Below are 17,953 nucleotides of genomic sequence, written 5' to 3' on the forward strand. Positions count from 1 at the left end.
CTAATTGAAGGCCTAAAGATTTGATCAATTTTTTTGTGCTGTATTATCATCATCATCTTTCTCTTATCACTAGATCAGTAGCCAGAAAATGCTGACCTATGAGTTAAATATGTGTATGGTGCTAGCACAGAATGGTAAGGAAAATAGCCCTTCTCAGATGCAGAAAGGAATGGATGCTGCAGTCAGATTAGGGAAATGAGGGGGATGGATGCTATGGAATGGAGATAAGGGGCAAGGATAGATGTTGGAAAAATGAATAGGAGGAAGTGGATGCTGAGGAAGGGAAACATGGAAGGTTTGTGCTGCTCAGGCCTTTGTGTTTACTGCAGTCTGTGAGTGTTGCCAATGGGGTCAGGTTTTAATGAAACCCCCGATACACATGCATGAGAGAGATTTGCATTCAATGGAGGTAGAAGTTATAAAAGTCTCTCATCCATATTCCTTAGGAATAGTAGGGGGATCTCAAGGACTAAGCAGGAAGACCAAGGAGCTAAGGGGTAAAAATGGGAAATGATGTAGAGATGAAAGAGGAGAAGGAGGAGGTTGTGGGGGTAGCGGCAGTCGAGGTGATTGGAAGACAAATGAAAAGCAAGAGAAAACTGGAGGAGTGAAAATGCTAAAATGTGTTTGGAAAAATAATGATGGAAAGAGAGATGTAAGGTAGAGATGATTGTGGAGAATGAAAGTAAAAAAGATGGTGCACTGGTGGTGGTAACACAAGGGCTGGATGTCAAATTGTGATACAGGCAATAGAGGAGGAGAGGGAGGGTGTAACAGGACCCCCATGAGTGATGTAGATGGTGGATTTGGCTTACATCCATAGCTAGCTCAGTTCCAGTTTTCAGGATCCAACCTGTAGTAGTAGACTTGAATGGTGCCATAACAGAAGCATTGAAGTGTAGGGAGGGTGGTTTTTTTTTTTTTTTACATTTGTACCCCCACTTTCTCACTCATGGCAGGCGCTATGCGGGGCAATGGAGGGTTAAGTGCAGGGGCGTATCTGGACTCCGGCGGTAGGGGGGGCCAGAGCCAGAGGGAGGGGGCACATTTTAGCCCCCCCCCCCGCCATTCTCAGAGCCCCCACCGCCACCAATGACTCTCTCCACCTCCTCTCCCGCCGCCAACCCTCCCCCGCTGCTGTTGCTTACCTTTGCTGGCAGGGGGCCCCAACCCCTGCCAGCCGCCCCGAGGTGTTTAAAATTCATCTTCGGCCTCCGTGGCCGTGCTGCTGTTGATAGGCGCTGTTGAATCCACTTCGGAGTCTGACGTCGCAGCACGTACAACGTACAACGACGTCAGACTCCGAAGTGGATTCAACAGCGCTTATCAACAGCAGCACGGCCACGGAGGCCGAAGATGAATTTTAAACACCTCGGGGCGGCTGGCGGGGGTTTGGGGTCCCCCGCCGGCTGAAGTAGTTTTTAAGGCAGCGGCAGGTGGAAGCGGACCTCGGCTGGCGGGGGTTGGGGTCCCCCACCAGCAAAAGTAAGCAGCGGAGGAGGGTTGATGGCGGTAGGCGGGTCCAGCGCAAAATCTGTGGGGGCCCAGGCCCCTGAGGCCCCACACAGATATGCCCCTGGTTAAGTGACTTGCTCAGAGTCACAAGGGAGCTGTCTGTGCCGGGAATCGAACTCAGTTCCTCAGTTCCCCAGGACCAAAGTCCACCACCCTAACCACTAGGCCACTCCTCCACTTGGCTACATTGAAGGCTGGATAGTGGCAATAGCCTCAGGGAGGAGATGTGGTCAGTGTTGCTAATAGCGTCCAGGATATGTTCATTATTGTTCACAACTGCAGTGACCAGAAGTCCCCCATGGAGAAAAGGGAGAGTAAAAAAAAACAAAAAAAAACGTAGCTGTGAAAAGCTAACAAGGTAAATGTATTTTATAAAAGGAAAACTAATGTTGCGAGCTAAGAGAGAGGTTAGAAAATCCAAGCTCTTGGAAGCGAGATCAAAGGATCTAACACTACATCTTCATTCTTCCCGGTAGGCTGCTTCCTGCCTTGTGGAAGCAAGTCTGAGAAGAGCGTGGCTGTGGGGTGGAGGCACGGACAGCAGCAGAAGAGGAGGGGAAAGTGCGAGAGGCGTGGCCCGTCTCTGATTAATTATCCCAGGCCTTGGGAGGTGGGGCTTAAACCAGCCATCTGGATGAGTGAGAGAACGGGGAAAGAAAGGAAGAAGATAGCTCGAGAGGGAAGAAAAGGCAGAAAACGAAGAATAAAAACATACTTGAAAAGAAAATAAGCAGCTTTTGAGGTCAATAAGGGAGTACCACAGGAAAGAAGGCGGTCGGGAGACAACTGCGGTGGCGGCTCAGGAGCCAGACTTTTATCTTTCGACCTCTCTGTGCCGCATTGGTTTATGGAGAAAAAGAAAATGGTAACTCAGGTATGGTCTGGAGTGCTAGCCGCGGCTCTCGAGGCTTCTGGCTCGGTATGTCGAAAGATGGGGGCGGTAGGGAGTAGCACTAAGGCAAGCTGGGGAGTGTGAGGGCATACCCGCATTCCCCAGGTTATGCCTTTTCTGTCTTTAATTTCACTCTGGTAGTTTCCCGTTTCCTGCGCAGAGCAGCTGCAGCTAGCTCTACAGGGAATAGTATCGTTCCTTTGTCTTTGTGCTGTGTGCAGCATGGGAGGGGGACTGCAGAGGTACGGAGGTTGACTTTGAGCAGGAAGGGGCGGGGGAGGTAGAACAAAAATTAAAGGTTGAAAGTGGAATTTTGGGTTAGATAGAGGGAGGGGCCTCGGGAATCCGGTTCTTTACATCGTTTTCTAATTTTAACTTGTTTTTGCACAGAACTCAGTTTCTTGTGTGCGCGCGCGCGCGCTTGCTTACATATGTACGTACGTGTGTGTGTGTGTCTCTCGGGAGGAGGGAGAGATGGGATATTCTGTGCTGCAAGAAAGGTTGTAAACAACCATTGGGTTTTGGGAATTGAAGGAGACCGTCTACTTAAAACTCTAGGCCTCTCTTAAATGTGGAAGGTAGAGGTTAATTTTTGCTATTTCATAATTGGACTTCTTAACACCATTTCCTACAGATCAGAAAGAAGCAGAAGGGCTGGGAGTTTGATGCACTCTGGCACCTACAGCCCTTTAAATAACATCTAGTTATATTTGAGCCCTTTTAAATATTTTATTTTTAAGTAACTGTAAAACTGCTTTGTTATGATGAGCATGGCTGCAAGGACAGTTTAAAACATATGCACACCTAACAGGGCTGAGGCGACAATGAGTACATCTCCACTATTGCCCCCTTCACCGCAAAAAGACAGGTTGTGTTTGAGATGGAGTTCACTTGCAACCCAATGTGCAGAGGTAGTAGTTTGCTTTTATTGTTGTATCTCAAGGATCAATAACATTTTTAAATATGGTTGAATTGGTTGGGTGGGAGAAGACGAGACTTGAATGTTCAAGATTTACCATCATTGTGATACTGAAGAATTAAAGGGGCACTCTCATTCATGATTTCAAGCTGAAATGGATCAGATTATCCCATCTCCTAATGCAGTGTTAAGGAAGATTTACATCGGGTTCTGACTGTCCTTATAAGGATGTTTTTGGTACCTAGGATTTCTTGTGTTGTATCCGAAATTGCAGTTTAAAATCCAAGAGAGGTGGAGTGTGAGAGGACAGTGAAATACAATTATGTACAGTCCACTGCAATGTTTCTAAATTATGGGTTTCATGGTTAGAAGTCAGGCACAGCATTGTCAGATCCTGCTTGGGTCTTGGGGAGAGGACCATTAAGTAGCCTGTCTGCAGGGAATTGAGAGGCGGAACATACAAAGAGACAACATACAAATAATAGTGCATACATTTAAATACAGAAAACATATACCATGTACCAAACATAGTAATAAAACCTATAGTATAATTTTTTTGTTTTGTATTAGCTTTGCAGTGTTTTGTTTGTAATTTAATATACGTAAATCTGCTGTGATAGTTGAATACAGAACGCTATCAGTTTAATAATAACACCATACTATGTGTGTGTGTGTGTATATATCTATATCTTTTCTGAAGTAGGTTGTGAAAACTGTAAGGCTGTTTGTAGGTATTCTGTATGCTGTTTTAGATTCTTTAATTTGTAATTTTTCAATTGAATTTCTTATCTTTTTGTTATTTATTCTTTAGTATTTTAGGTCTGCATTTTGATTAAATTTTGTAATCATGATTGAGCAATTTAAGGTATGCTATTTGTTGTCCCCACCCCCCCCCCCCCCCACTGTAGCTCCTTGTGACTCTGGATAAGTCACTTAACTCAGGGCTCCTTTTACAAAGTGATTCCTGGCGCATTAAATATGATGGTGCCAATTCAATTCCTATGGACTTTGTTGCTTTTGCTGTGTGAGAATCATTTCTGTGGCTTTGTAACAGGAGTCCTTAACTCTCCACTGCCCACAGTCTCAAGCGAGTTAAGTGACTTGCCCAGAGTCACAAGGAGGCACGGGAGGAGGGGGATAATATACCTTTAATTGCAATTAAAGTTTTAATTGAAATGTAGACCTAAAAACTACATATACATATTTATTTTTCCCTATCAAGTTAAGATAAATATATATATATATATATATATATATATATATACAATCTGTTTCAAAATATTTAGCATTTAGGAGAATTATGTGGAAATTTCTACCATGGCAAGGAGGTTTGTAAACAGCCACTGTAATTTGGAAATTATTTATTAAAAAGAAAGGGAAAAAGACTTGGCCATTTTAAGGAAAATAATGTAAAAAAAAAGTTTACAGTTACACATGTGATAAGGATACAAGTTAGTGGTTTAGTCACACTCAGGACCTTCTTTACTAAACTTTTTTCCCCACGGAGAATGAGAAAACATTTAGTAAGTAGGCCCCATTATGGCTGAAAATTGATTATAACATATTTCCTTTTGTTTCATTTAGGGGCTGATTTTCAAAGCAATTAGACTTACAAAGTTTGAAGTGCTTTGAAAATGTGCCTCTTGATATGTGGTAAATGGGTGACAAATAACAAAAATATATTGTTTCCCTGAAATCATCTACATAACTTTTTTTTTTTAAATTATGCAGTAGAAATATGCTGTTTAGATGTGAAATGTTATAAATGTACTTAGTATGATTGATTACCATATATATGTGTGTTTCATTACCATTGTAGTCATAATCTTTAGCTGCCTCCCAAGTCATGCAAACAAATTAGAATAGGGTAATTTATAAGTCTGCACCCATATGATTTTAATCTTGGTCACTCTCATATGCTAGGGCTGCTCATTCCTATTGTGAGGCACGTAGCCAGATCTCAATTTTGGGAGGTGGGCCTGAGCCCAAAGTAGGGGGAGGGGCATTTTGCCCCACTTCCCCACTGCTGTCCTCCTACCTCCGCAACCCAAATACCCAAGCTGGCTGGGGGTCCTCAAGCCCTGCCAGCAGAAGCCTTCCTCCATCACTTCAGCTATGCGCTGCTCCCCCCCCCCCCCCCCCCCCGTGCATGCAAGCTTTGCTTTAATAAAATTGAGCATGGGGGGGGGGGGAGAGCAAGAGTAGTAGTGAACAGTGCTGGAGGAAGGCTTCTTCTAGCAGAGCTTTGTGACCCCCACCAGCCAAACCAGCAGAGGTTTGAATCCAGTTGTGGCGGTGGGGCAGGCCCCTCAGTTCCTCCCCTCATGGCTACACCATTGCTACCAATTTTGGCCATTTAATCTGTCTTTGCCTTTCAGGCAAAGCATTCCTTTTGCTTCCCAGTTAACTTTTTACTTTGATTTAAACAGATTAATTCTATTAAAACATAAAAGTGAGGCACCAGAGTCTATTAGATTAAGTATCTCACACCAGATTGGCAACAGATAATACAGACAGTACCCATCTACAAGAAGAGAGGGAACAGTAGAAACTACTGTAGTAGTGACAGTAAGAATGAAAGGTCAGTATCAGGTGAGTTTCCAGGTGAACTCCTTTCTGAGTTATTCAATAGGAAATCACTATACTCTTAGGGATCTAGAAAAAAAGAGGAGTTTTATAATGGGAATTGTCAGGAGTTCCCAATGATGATTTTATGGAACTAAGCCTCAGCCACTGTCTGCATCTTAAATCTACTATTGGTTATTTATGATTATTTCAACAGATTGAATATGGTAATATCTGTGAGAAGATCCAAATACTAAGTTTTGGATTTGAATTTAGAATCTCATCTCTGCTCAAGGCCCCAGAAACATTTTCTCTGAGGAAAAGCAGGCCCAGTTGCATTCTCAACATGTGGATGGTGTCCTCCAACAGAGCCTGGTGCAGATGCTGGCCAGCGTTTAGATGTTTCAAGAAAATTGTACTAATGTCCCACCCTGCATGCGCAGGTCCCTCCGTTTTTGTTTTTCCATGGAGGAGGGAGGGTGTTTCTTTGCGGTCTCCCTCAGCGCCATTTTCTCTGCCTTTGCAGTGCCTTTCCATGTTCCCACTCATTTTCTTTTTCTCCAATTCTCTTTTTGTTTCCCCTTTTAGTTCTTGGTGTTTTCAGCCCTTCAAGTTTTTTCTATTTTCACAATAGGTTTGCTTAGGCCTGAGCACCAACTTCGATTTGGACTCTGTCCCTTTTTATAGTTCAAAATTGAGGACTTCAATAAATTAGTTACAATACTTTTTGTGATGTCAAAGAAAACCCTCCAGTGGCTTCAAGACCTGCTTCCAATGTAGGTCGGGTGATTTGGTGTCAGACCCGCAGACTTAGAGCATCGGGTGCCTTGGGCATAGCTGTGAGCCGAACTCTCGTTTTCTCTGTTTAAGCATGCAGTCCAGGACATAGAGGGCATGTCAGGTCCAGCAGAAGAGTTTTTTTTGCCTTCTTGAAGGCCAATCTGTCGGCATCAGAAGCATTGACTTCGATGGCTTTCATAACTACTGGTGAGAGTACACCAGCATTGAGTAGGTCTCCAACTCCCTTGACATCAGGCACTGACAGTCGGCCCTGGGACTGGTCAGCATCGGACCCGACACAGAGGATGCAAATAGGTTTGCCATCCTCGTCGGCACAGAAGGACCATGATTCTCAGTGTCGGGGGTGGGGAGCACAAGAAGCACAAGCATAGGTCCTCTTCACACGGCTCTTTCGCAGGCTGTCCCTTGCCCAGCCTTTTCTGATGAGCAGTACTGAGCAATGCTCGGGGAGGAGCTGGTACAGAAGCTACAGCTACACACTGCTCGGACATCAAAGGTGCTTGTGCCAGCTGTGGCTCAATCCCAGCTTCTTCCTGAGACTCCTACATACCTTACCTGCTGGGTGTTGACATTTACCTATGCTCTACAGCTCTCGACATTGGGGGGCGTAAGCTTCCCTGGAGTGATAAGGTAGAGCTGTACCCCAGCATCCTTTGGGGCAGTGGCTTACCAAGGGGGGGCGGTGGGGCGGTCCGCCCCAGGTGTCAGTGGGTGGGGGGTGCTCCTTTGGCGCTGCAGACTGCAGTCAGCCCTCGTCTCCTGCCTCCATCCTGTGCCTTTAAGAAAAATCTGAAAAGCGGCATGGCAGGCAGCGCTTCCCGTCTGCCCTGCCTGCTTGTAAAAGAAAGCAGCAAATCTCGTCGATGTCGTGACTCGCGTCTGGTCTTCTCTCACTAGGTCCAGCTCTCCGTGCGACGTCGACGAGGAGATCTGTTGTTTTCTTTTACAAGCAGGCAGGGCAGACGCGAAGCGCTGCCTGCCATGCCGTTTTTCAGATTTTTCTTTAAAGGCACAGGATGGAGGCAGGAGACGAGGGCTGTCGTCTCTCGACGAAGGTGGGTCGGGTTGGGGGGGTTTAGATGGGAGAGGAGGACTGGGGAGGTGGTTTTCAGATGGGAGAAGGGGACTGGGGAGGGGTGCCTCAGAGGGGAAAAGGGGACTGGGGTGCAGAGGGGGGGGGTCTCAGGGGAGAGGGGGGGGGGGGGGTCTCAGAGGGGAGAAGGGGACGTGGGGAGGGGGGTCTCAGATGGGGGACTGGGGTGGGGAGGGGGTCTCAGATGGGGGAGTGGGGAGGGGAGAAGGGGGGTGGGGAAGGGGCTATGCGAGAAAATGGGAGCCGGGTCTGGGCTGAAAAGGGGTCCCTAATGCAAGGCATGTGGATGAAGGGGGCTGGAACTGGGGGCTGAAAAGGAGGGTAGGTGGGATAAGGGGGCTAGTACTGGAACTGGGGGCTGAAAAGGGGCAGGGCTGAGACTGGGGGCTGAAAAGGGGACAGAGAGAAGTGGCTGGGGCTGAAGCTCGGGACTGGTGAGAGAAAAGGGCTGGGGCTGAAACTGCGGACTGGTGGGATAGCGGGGCTGAAAAGGGGGGGGCAAGTGGGAGATGTGGGCAGGGGCTAGAACTAGGGATAGGTGGGATAAGAGGGCTGGAATTGGGGCCTGAAAAAAGGAGCAGAGAGAGGGGACAGACCCTGGATGGATGGGGGAGGAGAGGGAGGGCAGACCCTGGATGGATGGGGGAGGAGAGGGGAGGGCAGACCCTGGATGGATGGAGGGGTGAGGGAGGGCAGACCCTGGATGGATGGGGGGGGGGAGAGGGAGGGCAGACACTGGATGGAAGGGGGAGAGAGGGAGGGCAGACACTGGATGGCAGAGAAAGAACGAAGACAGATGATGGATGGAAAGAAGACAGTGAAAAGAAGATGAGGAAAGCAGAAACTAGAGACAACAAACTGTAAATAAAATATATATTTTTTATTTTTTTTGCTTTAGGATAAAGTAGTATTGTAGCTGTGCTAATAAATGTTTATAATAGAACATGTAAATAAGGTAATCTTTTTATTGGACAAATTTTGACTAATTTTCAGATAACAAAACCCCCTTCCTCAGGTCAGAATAGGACACTGTAACACACTATACTGTATTGACCTGAGGAGGAAGGTTTTGGCCTCTTGACAGCTAAATGTATTAGTCCAATAAAATGGTATTTTATTTTCTACATTCGTTTTATTTCTATTTGTTAATTTGTAAAGTGGTGATTGATATTTGTGTTTTTTTTTTTTCAAATTTACATCTGCTGTCTTTATATTTTGCACAGTACAAGGGGACATTTTCTGTTTCTGTGGTGTTGCATTGTATGCAGAGTCTGGCATCTTGGGGGTTCAGTTTAATTTTTGTCTAAATAGAAAGTTTATGATTACTTGTTCTATAGTGGATTAGGGTGTATCTGTATTTGTGAAAAAGACATGACTTTCAGTTGGCATCGACTGTGCAGGATTGACGATCTGTACTATTCTGTCTGGTTTCGTTTTACAATAGGTGAATTGATGTTCTAGTGCTCACTGTAGTGTTTAAGATGCTTTCTTTTTCCTTGTGTGACTCGTAGAAATGACTGGTTATGGTGTGGTAGAATTGCTCTATATGTCCTGAGTGTTTTGTATTCTCGGTATGCCTAGTACTGGATTTTGGAGGGGGGTGTTAAAAAATGACCGGCCCCGGGTGTCAACTACCCAAGGTACACCACTGCTTTGGGGTGTGGCTGTAGTCCAACTGAGCCAGAGCAGGCAGCAGACTTACTCTGCTTAGTCTGTGAGGAGTCTGATTGGAACTGCTCATGGTACTCAGAAGAGGATCCTCATTACTTTTCAGAAGGTCCCTTCTAATCTCTCTCAACCTCAAGAGAGATGTAAATCTCCACTTGAGGGTCTCTTTCATTGGTTTAGTGATGGAGATGGTTTTGGCCATCCCAATTAAGTTGGAGATGGAGGAGGAGCCCAGGGCAGAGATGTTATCTGTCCTGGATTATGAGTTGCCTCCTAAGGAAGAGGTCATGGTTCCATTGCACCCTGTCCTTAAAGATGCACTGATGAAGAACTGGGACTCTCCTCTCTTAGTGCAGGTCGCACCTAAGAAAGTGGATAAGCAGCATTGTATCTATAAGGCTTATGGATTTAAGAGGGCTCAGCTTCTTCACCACTCTCTGGTAGTTGAATCCACTTTCAAACGAGCCAGGAGTTCCAAGACTCGTGCCTCGGCTCCCCCAGGTAGAGACGCTCGGACATTAAACTTGTTTGCAAGGAAGGTTTATCAGGCCTCAATGCTTATTGCTCACGTGAGCATCTAGTTGAAGTCTTTGCTATGCAGTACTCTTAGTCTCACAGATTTTCTCCCTTAGGAGCAGGCTGCTGAGCTTCACCAGTTGACCGGTAAGCAGCTGGAGTGCAGAAAGTATTTGACAAGGGCACTTATGGCACTTTTTACATTGCGTCCAGTCTCTCTGCCATGGGTATGGGGTGAGTCTGTGCAGACTCCCATGGCTGCATGTGTCTGACCTAGAACCGGGAGTAATTAGCGGATGTACCTTGCTGAGGAGCTAATCTTTTTCAGAACAAGGTGGAGGAGGTCGCTGACCTCTTCCAGTACTTCTCTTTGCATTCTGCTGGTGTATCCTCCTCTACTAGGAGATTTTCAAGTGGTCCTATGCGATGGACCTACTACTCTCAAAGGCATAGATTTCTGCCGCCTTCTCACCCTCGTCAGTCTCGCCCTCAGAAGCCACAGCTGGCTCCCCAATCAAAGCAAGGGATGAGCTTTTTACTGGCTCCAGGAGAGCATAGTCACAGTCAAAGTAATTGTCCCAGATGACCTTTCTGAGGCAAAATTTAACTGACTTGCCCAAGGTCACCAGAACCTCTAGTGGGAGAAAAGCGGTTTTAACCTTGGCTTTTCTGACTCTCAGCCTACTGCTGTAACCATTAGAAAACTACTCTTTTTCAGTTTAAATTCTTGTTGCTAAAATTTAAATAAGCCATGCAGAGGTAGATGCATCAAAGTCCTGTTAAAGCACTGATTGCTGTTTCCAACTCGGTAAAATACCGAATTGGAAATGGTGAAGGATGCTCAAACCGGGATGCAAATAGGCTGCTCGCAAAAGTAGTGAGCAGCTCGGGAAGGCAATCGGTCACTTGAGCATGCGCAGAACAGCCAATCGCTAAGTGGCTCCTCTGTGCATGCTGCAGAAGTCTTTCATATATGACATACAAGCTGTGTGTATGAAAACAGTGTGTAGCTTTATTTTCTCAAATGTTTTTTTTAATTGTTGCCAGCTGTTTCCTCTGCAGCACTCCCTTTCCTGCAGCCAGACCTGCCCAATGGCCCTTGACAACAGTGGAGCTGGTGTTGATGGGGGGGAAGGAAGCAAGCAAGCCAGTTGAAGGAGAGAGCGAAGGGCTGCTTGGCGAGCAGGGTGGAGGGGGAGCTACAGATGCCATAGCGCTCGGCCAATAGGCAGCTGCTATTTCTGCAGTATTGGGAAGGAAACAGCATTACCGACAGTTCCTGACCACCTGTGAAAGCTTTATCGTTATGGTAGGCTGTCTTTTCTGTGCATCACTCGGAATGCAAATTTGAATAGTAACCAGCTCATTATAATAGTTTTGCATACAATTATCATTAGCTGCTAGATGGGAAAAGAAACCACAGAGCCCCTTTGGTCATGTGTTGCTGAACTCTGCTCGCTCAACTGGCTCTAACCAGTATAAAAAGCATATTGCTTAAGTTTTAGTCATCTGGGTCGTAATGTCTAATGCATTGCTATCCTTTTTTTTTTTTTTTTTAAATTTCCATTCAGTGGTGTTCAATTCTATGATGAGAAATTAATTTCTTACCTCATTAAAATTCTGTTGATTATTCATCATGCTCTGCACAACAGTTCTTCAGCCTTATATGTTGTACACTGTTTCTGTCCTGTTTTCCCAAAACAAGCTTCTCTGCATCTCTCTTCCCCCTCCCCCCCAGCAGTAATTAGTCTTGAAATAACTTTTCATATTCCCTGCTGTTAGCCTGCCCCCTCATTATGGAACTCTTTGTTTCAACTGTTCAGGGCCAAGAGGTTATATCCATGCTTTAAATCTGCAATTAAGTCTTTGGTTTTTCTCTCTGATCTTCAGTTTGAATAAGTGTTAGAGCTGATGCTGCAGTCTTTTTTTTTTCCCCCCCTTTCCTCTTGTCTCTAGTTTGTAACTGTACTCTCAGCTGCTTGTAATAGTGTCTACCCTTCCTTCTTGCTTACTCCCTGTATGGTGTGATTTCCTGTTAAGAACATAAAAATTGCCATACTAGGTCAGATCAAAGTACTTTCAAGCCTAGTGTTCTGTTTTCCAACCATAGCCAATCCAGGTCATAAGTACCTGGCAGAACCCCAAATAGTTACATAGTGGATGACAGCAGATAAAGACCAGCATAGTTGTAACTGATGTCCAGTGCAGACTACCCCACCTTACTCCTGTTACATCTCTCTTTAATATTTTTTCAGATGTGAAAGTTAAGCTCTACTGTGAGTGGAAATATTTTGTACTCTCTCTACTTTCCTCCAGTTTATTCATAATTTGTCTTTAGTTTTTTCTCATTCATTTTCTGGCATAGACCCCATACCATTTTGGTCACTTTCCTCTGAATGGCTTTGTCTTTTTATGTCCTTGGTAAGATACAGCCTTCAAAAGTAGACTCCATATGGCTTACCCTCAGAGGTCAGCAGCAGATGGTTTATGGACTTTTCCTCCAGGAATTTGTCCAAACCTTTTTTTAAATCCAGTTATAACTGCTTTTGCATATCCTATGGCAAAAAAAATTCCAGTGCTTGCTGTATTTATACATGTATGTGTAAGTGAAAAATGTTCTTATTTTAGATTTGCCACATAGTAACTTAATGACATGTGCCTAGTTTTTGTACTTTTTGAAAGAGTAAACAATCGATTCACATTTACCTGTTTTACTCCACTTAGGATTTTGTAGACCTCTATCGTTTCTTCTTTCAGATGTCTTTCCCTAGGCTGAAAAGCCCTAACCTCTGTAGCCTTTCTTCATAGCAGAAGTTGTTCATTCCCTTTATTGTTTTGATAACGGTTCTCTGTACGTTTTCAATTCCCTTATATTGTTTTTGAAATGTGGTAACTAGTATTGCACAAAATACTCCTACAAAAACATTATGATATTCTGTTTCCAAGTCTTTGTTAGGAAAGAAATATTCTATTTGCATTTTTTTTTTTTAATTTGCTGTTGCACACTGAACAGAGGATGCCCGTGTATTGTCCAAGATAATTTCTAGATCATTATCCTGGATGATGTCTCCTGATATATAGAATCACATAGCAATTATTTGGACTGTACTTTCCAACAAGCATTTCTTTGCATTTGTCCATATTAAATTTCATCCGGTTGTTTTATCAACTTTGCATTTGCATCAGCCATCTCACTGTTTACGTTGAGCAACTGCTTATCTTTTCACATGATATATGTGGAAGAGAACATATCTGTTTTATGTAGCAGAACCCAAAATGTGGAATGAGTTACCATTGGATGTCTGCTCTTTGAAAGAACTGAAAGATTTTAAAGTTTCTCTTAAGATTTTATTTTGTCAGGCCTATAGTTAGGTTGTTTTACTTTTATGAATTAATATTTTGAAATTTTCAGTGTAGAATTGAATTTTTTTGGTATTTTAAAGTTTGTATTGTTTTAAATGTATTGGATTATGGATGTAATGTTGTAATCCGCCTAGAATCCGAAAGAAAGTGTGGAAAATAAATCTTTTGAATAATCTTGTGTCATTTGCAGAATTTGATCACCTCTCTCATTTTTTCTCATTTCCATATCATTTATAAATATGTAAAAAACAAACAAATGAGCGCCATCAGTCCCAGTATAGATTCTTGGGGCACACCAGTAGTCACCTTTCTGCCTTGAGAAAACTGACTGTTTAGTCCCACTCTCTGTTTTCTATCTTATAACCAGTTCCCAGTCCATAATAACACAGTACCTTCTATCATGCCTTTTTAATTTCCTCAGGAGAGTCTCGTGAGTTTCTTTATCAAATGTTTTCTGAAAAGCCAGATACACTATATCAGTGGTGGCGAACCTATGGCACCCGTGCCAGAGAGGGCACGCAAGCTGTCGCCTCAGCCAGAGTAGAACTGCTGGCACGCTTTTTTACCGTCCGGCTGCCCAGTGGATTCTTCGGGGCAGGCAGGAAAGATCCCCAGTTTTGCCTGCCCACTGCCGGATCGCTCTTTAAAAATGGCCGCCGAAACTTCTGCTGAAGAGCGATGCAGTAGCGCTGCAGGAAAGTCAGCACCGGCAGTGGGCAGGAAAGATTAGGGATCTTTCCTGCCTGCCCCAAAGAATCCACTGAACAACCTGGGTGGCTGGAGGGGGGGCAGGGGAGAGAGGACAATCGCTGGACATGGGTGGCTGGAGGGGAGAGCAGGGGGGAGAGGAGGGTTGCTGGACATGGGTGGATGGAGGAGAGGGCAGGGGAGAGAGGACAATCACTGGGTATGGGTGGCTGGAGGGGGGGCAGGGGAGAGAGGACAAATCGCTGGCTGGAGGAGGGCAGGGGGAGAGAAGAGAATCGCTGGACATGGGTGGCTGGAGGGGAGGGCAGGGGGGAGAGGAGGGTTGCTGGGCATGGGTGGATGGGAGGGCAGGGGAGAGAGAACAATCGCTGGGTATGGGTGACTGGAGGGGGGGTAGGGGGAGAGAAAAGAATCCCTGGACATGGGTTGCTGGACATGGGTGGCAGGAGGGGAGGGCAGATGGGAAAGGGGGGTTGCTGGACATGGGTGGATGGAGGGGAGGGCACGGGGGAGAAAAACTGCACATGGATGGAGAAAATAGGCAAAAGCTGGATCCACATTATACCTCCTCCAGTCAATTCCACAGAGGAGGACCCAGCTTTTACTTATGGATGGAGGGCAAGAAATGAAGAAGGAAGGAGGAAAGTAAAGAAATAAATGGAAAGGAAGCCCTGGAAACGGAGTTAAGAGAAAAAGATAGAGAACAGCAGAATCAGAGACTGGGACCAATATGGATAGAAAAACAAAGTCACCAGACAACAAAGGTAGAAAAAAAATCATTTTATTTTCATTTTAGTGTTTGGAATATGGCCAAATTGAGAATTTACGTCTGCTGTCTTATTTTGCACTGGGTATACTGGAGCTGTAACAGCTTACAGAAATGATTTATAATGAAAATTTTTTTTTATTTTTTTCTCCTCTACTAGTATATACTTGTTGTTCACTGGAGGCTTGTCTGTAAGAATATCATAGTGTTAGCTATTTTTGGTATAGGGATAGATTTGTGTTGGGAGTTTCATATTATTTTTATTTTATTTAGTTTTTTTGTAGACTCAGTCTTGAACACGCAGAAATTTGTGCAGCATGTATGCAACAGCAAAAATCACATTAATTATTCAAAAGCATGCCAAATGCTTTTAAAGTTCTGTTATTCAGGTTAAATTGCCCTGTTGGCACTTTGCGATAAATAATTAGATTTTCGGTTGCTGTTTGGGCACTCGGTCTCTGAAAGGTTCGCCATCACTGCACTATATCAAGTGTTTCACCTCTAGACACATGCTCAATCACACCTTCAAAAAAAGTAGCAAATTGGAGAGACAAGACTTCCCTCGACTAAGTCCGTGTTTGCTTTGCCCTGTATTACATGTATTCAGTAATTTTATTTTTTATTATAGCTCTTTTTTTTCTCCCCCCACTAATTTCAGGCTCACTTCTCTGTAGTATCCTAGATCACCAATAGTTGACCACCCTACAAACTCCAGGTATTGTACAAAATGTTAGTAGTAGGTAAATTAATAATTGCTCTGTAATTTAATTTCATTTTGAGTTTTTCAGTACCCTTGGGCATATACCTTTTGGTCTGTGATTTGCTGCTCTTTGCTGTATTACATCCTCCATGTTCACTGAGATTTGTTTCAGTTCCTGCATACTGTCATAGTTAACATTTCCAGCATGGGCATGTCCTTTATATCTTCCTCAGAAAAGAACAAAGCAAATAATTAGTCTCCCTGCTATGGCATTGTCCTCCTTGAGTGCCTCTCTTACCCCTTGACATCTACAGGTTCTACTAACTCCCTCACAAGCTTTTTCTTCCAATGTACCAGAAAAAGTGTTTATTTTATTATGAGATTTTGCACTATGGCAAACTTTTTCAGATTTCTTGCCTGTCTTATCTAACTTGCCAGTGCTTATGCTGCTTTCTATTTTTGCCATTTTTATTTTTTAATTTAAGGGTCCTTTTAACTACATAGGAAAAGCCATATTGAGTCACACCAGTAGTCCAACAATGCCCAAGCCAGGTCACAAGTACCTGGCAGAAACTCCAATAGTGGCAACATTCCATGCTACCAATCCCAGGCAAGCATGTCTATTCACCATGTCTGTCAATAGCAGACTATGGACTTTTCCTCCAGGAACTTTTTAAAATCCAGATACACAAACTACTGTTACTACATCCTCCGGCAAAGAGTTCTAGAGCGTAACCATTGAGTGAAAAAATATTTCCTCCTATTTGTTTTAGTATTTCCTTGTAACTTCCTTGAGTGTCTGCTAGTATTTGTACTTTTGAAAGTAGTAAAAAAAAAAATAAATTCACTTTTGTGTTCTACACTGCTCAGGGTTTTGTAGATCTCAATCATATCTCCCCTCATCCGTGTCTCTTCTAAGCTGAAGAGCCCTAACCTCTTTAGACTTTCCTCCTATGAGAAGAGTCCATCCCCTTTATCATTTTGATCCTTTTCTAATCCTGCTATATGTTTTTTGAGATACGGCGACCAGAACTGAATGCAGTACTCAAGGTGAGGTTGCACCATTGAGCGATACAGAGGCATTATAGTGTTTTTGGACTTTTTACCATCTCTTTCCTAATAATTCCTAGCATGCTAGATTTCAATGTATTATCTACAACACAACCTAGATCTTTTTCTTGAGTGCTGATCCCCAAAGTGGACCCTAGCATCAAGTAACTATGATTTGGATTATTCTTTCCAATGTGCATCACTTTGCATTTATCCACATTAAATTTCATCTGCCATCGTCCTTCCCTACACCCCTTCCCGTGCACTCCGCTCCATGGATAAATCCTTCTTATCTGTTCCTTTCTCCACTACTGCCAACTCCAGACCTCGCCTTCTGTCTCACTGCACCCTACGCCTGGAATAAACTTCCTGAGCCCCTAAGTCTTGCCCCATCCTTGGCTACCTTTAAATCTAGACTGAAAGCCCACCTCTTTAACATTGCTTTTGACTCGTAACCACTCACCTCCACCTACCCTCCTCTCTTCCTTCCCGTACGCATTAATTGATTTGATTACTTTATTTTTTATCTATTAGATTGTAAGCTCTTTCAGCAGGGACTGTCTTTCTTCTATGTTTGTGCAGCGCTGCGTACGCCTTGTAGCGCTATAGAAATGCTAAATAGTAGTAGTAGCATTTGGATGCCCAGCCTTCCAATTTTGTAAGGGTCTTTTTCATAGTCCGCATGTGTTTTAACAACATTGAATAGTTTTGTGTCAACTGCCAATCTAATCACCTCACTTGCCATTCCAATTTCCATATCATTTATAAATATGTTAAATAGCATCGAGCCCAATACTGATCCCTTCATCACTCCATTATTCACCCTCCTCCTTTCAGAGACATTGCCATTTAACCCTACCCTCTGTTTTCTGTCCAGTAACCAATTCCTAATCCACCAGAACATTGCCTCCTATCCCATGACTCTAATTTTCTCAGGAGTCTTTTATGAGGAACTGTGTTAAAAGCTTTCTGAAAATCTAGATACACAACATCAACCGGCTCACTTTTATCCACATGTTTATTCACGCTTTCAAAGAAAGCGTGTCTATGTGTTCTGTAATTATATTCTTTATAATAGTTTCCACTATTTTGCCCAGCACTGATGGGCTTACCGGTCTGTAATTTCCCAGATACCCCCTGGAGCCCTCTTTAAAAATCAGCATTACATTGGCCACCCTCCAATCTTTGGTACTACAGACGATTTTAACGTAGGTTACATAATAACAGCAAATCAGCAGTTTCATGTTTGAGCTTTTTGAGTCTCCTTGGATGTATGCTATCCGGTCCAGGTGATTTACTGCTTTTTAACTTGTTGATTTGGCTCAGTACATCTTCCAGGTTCACCGAGATTTCTTTCAGTTACTCTGTACCATCGCCCTTAAAAACCACTTCTGGTA

The 17,953-nt window shown here is 43.9% G+C and overlaps 1 protein-coding gene across 5 annotated transcripts in view; it reads left to right on the forward strand.

Moving 5' to 3' along the window:
• RBFOX2 (RNA binding fox-1 homolog 2) overlaps window positions 1-17,953 on the forward strand; it is a 769,335-nt gene that overhangs the window by 183,217 nt on the left and 568,165 nt on the right. Inside the window, exon 1 of one of the 5 annotated variants that reach the window (XM_030206987.1) lies at window positions 2,137-2,389. The exons of the other annotated variants lie outside the window; for them this stretch is intronic. Coding sequence (XP_030062847.1) covers window positions 2,363-2,389 — 27 coding nt within the window. The 5' untranslated portion in view covers window positions 2,137-2,362. Of the gene's footprint in view, window positions 1-2,136; window positions 2,390-17,953 lie in introns of those variants that run through there. 5 annotated transcript variants of the gene reach the window in all.

Source organism: Microcaecilia unicolor, chromosome 1, assembly GCF_901765095.1.
Source record: "Microcaecilia unicolor chromosome 1, aMicUni1.1, whole genome shotgun sequence".
Taxonomy (NCBI): domain Eukaryota; kingdom Metazoa; phylum Chordata; class Amphibia; order Gymnophiona; family Siphonopidae; genus Microcaecilia; species Microcaecilia unicolor.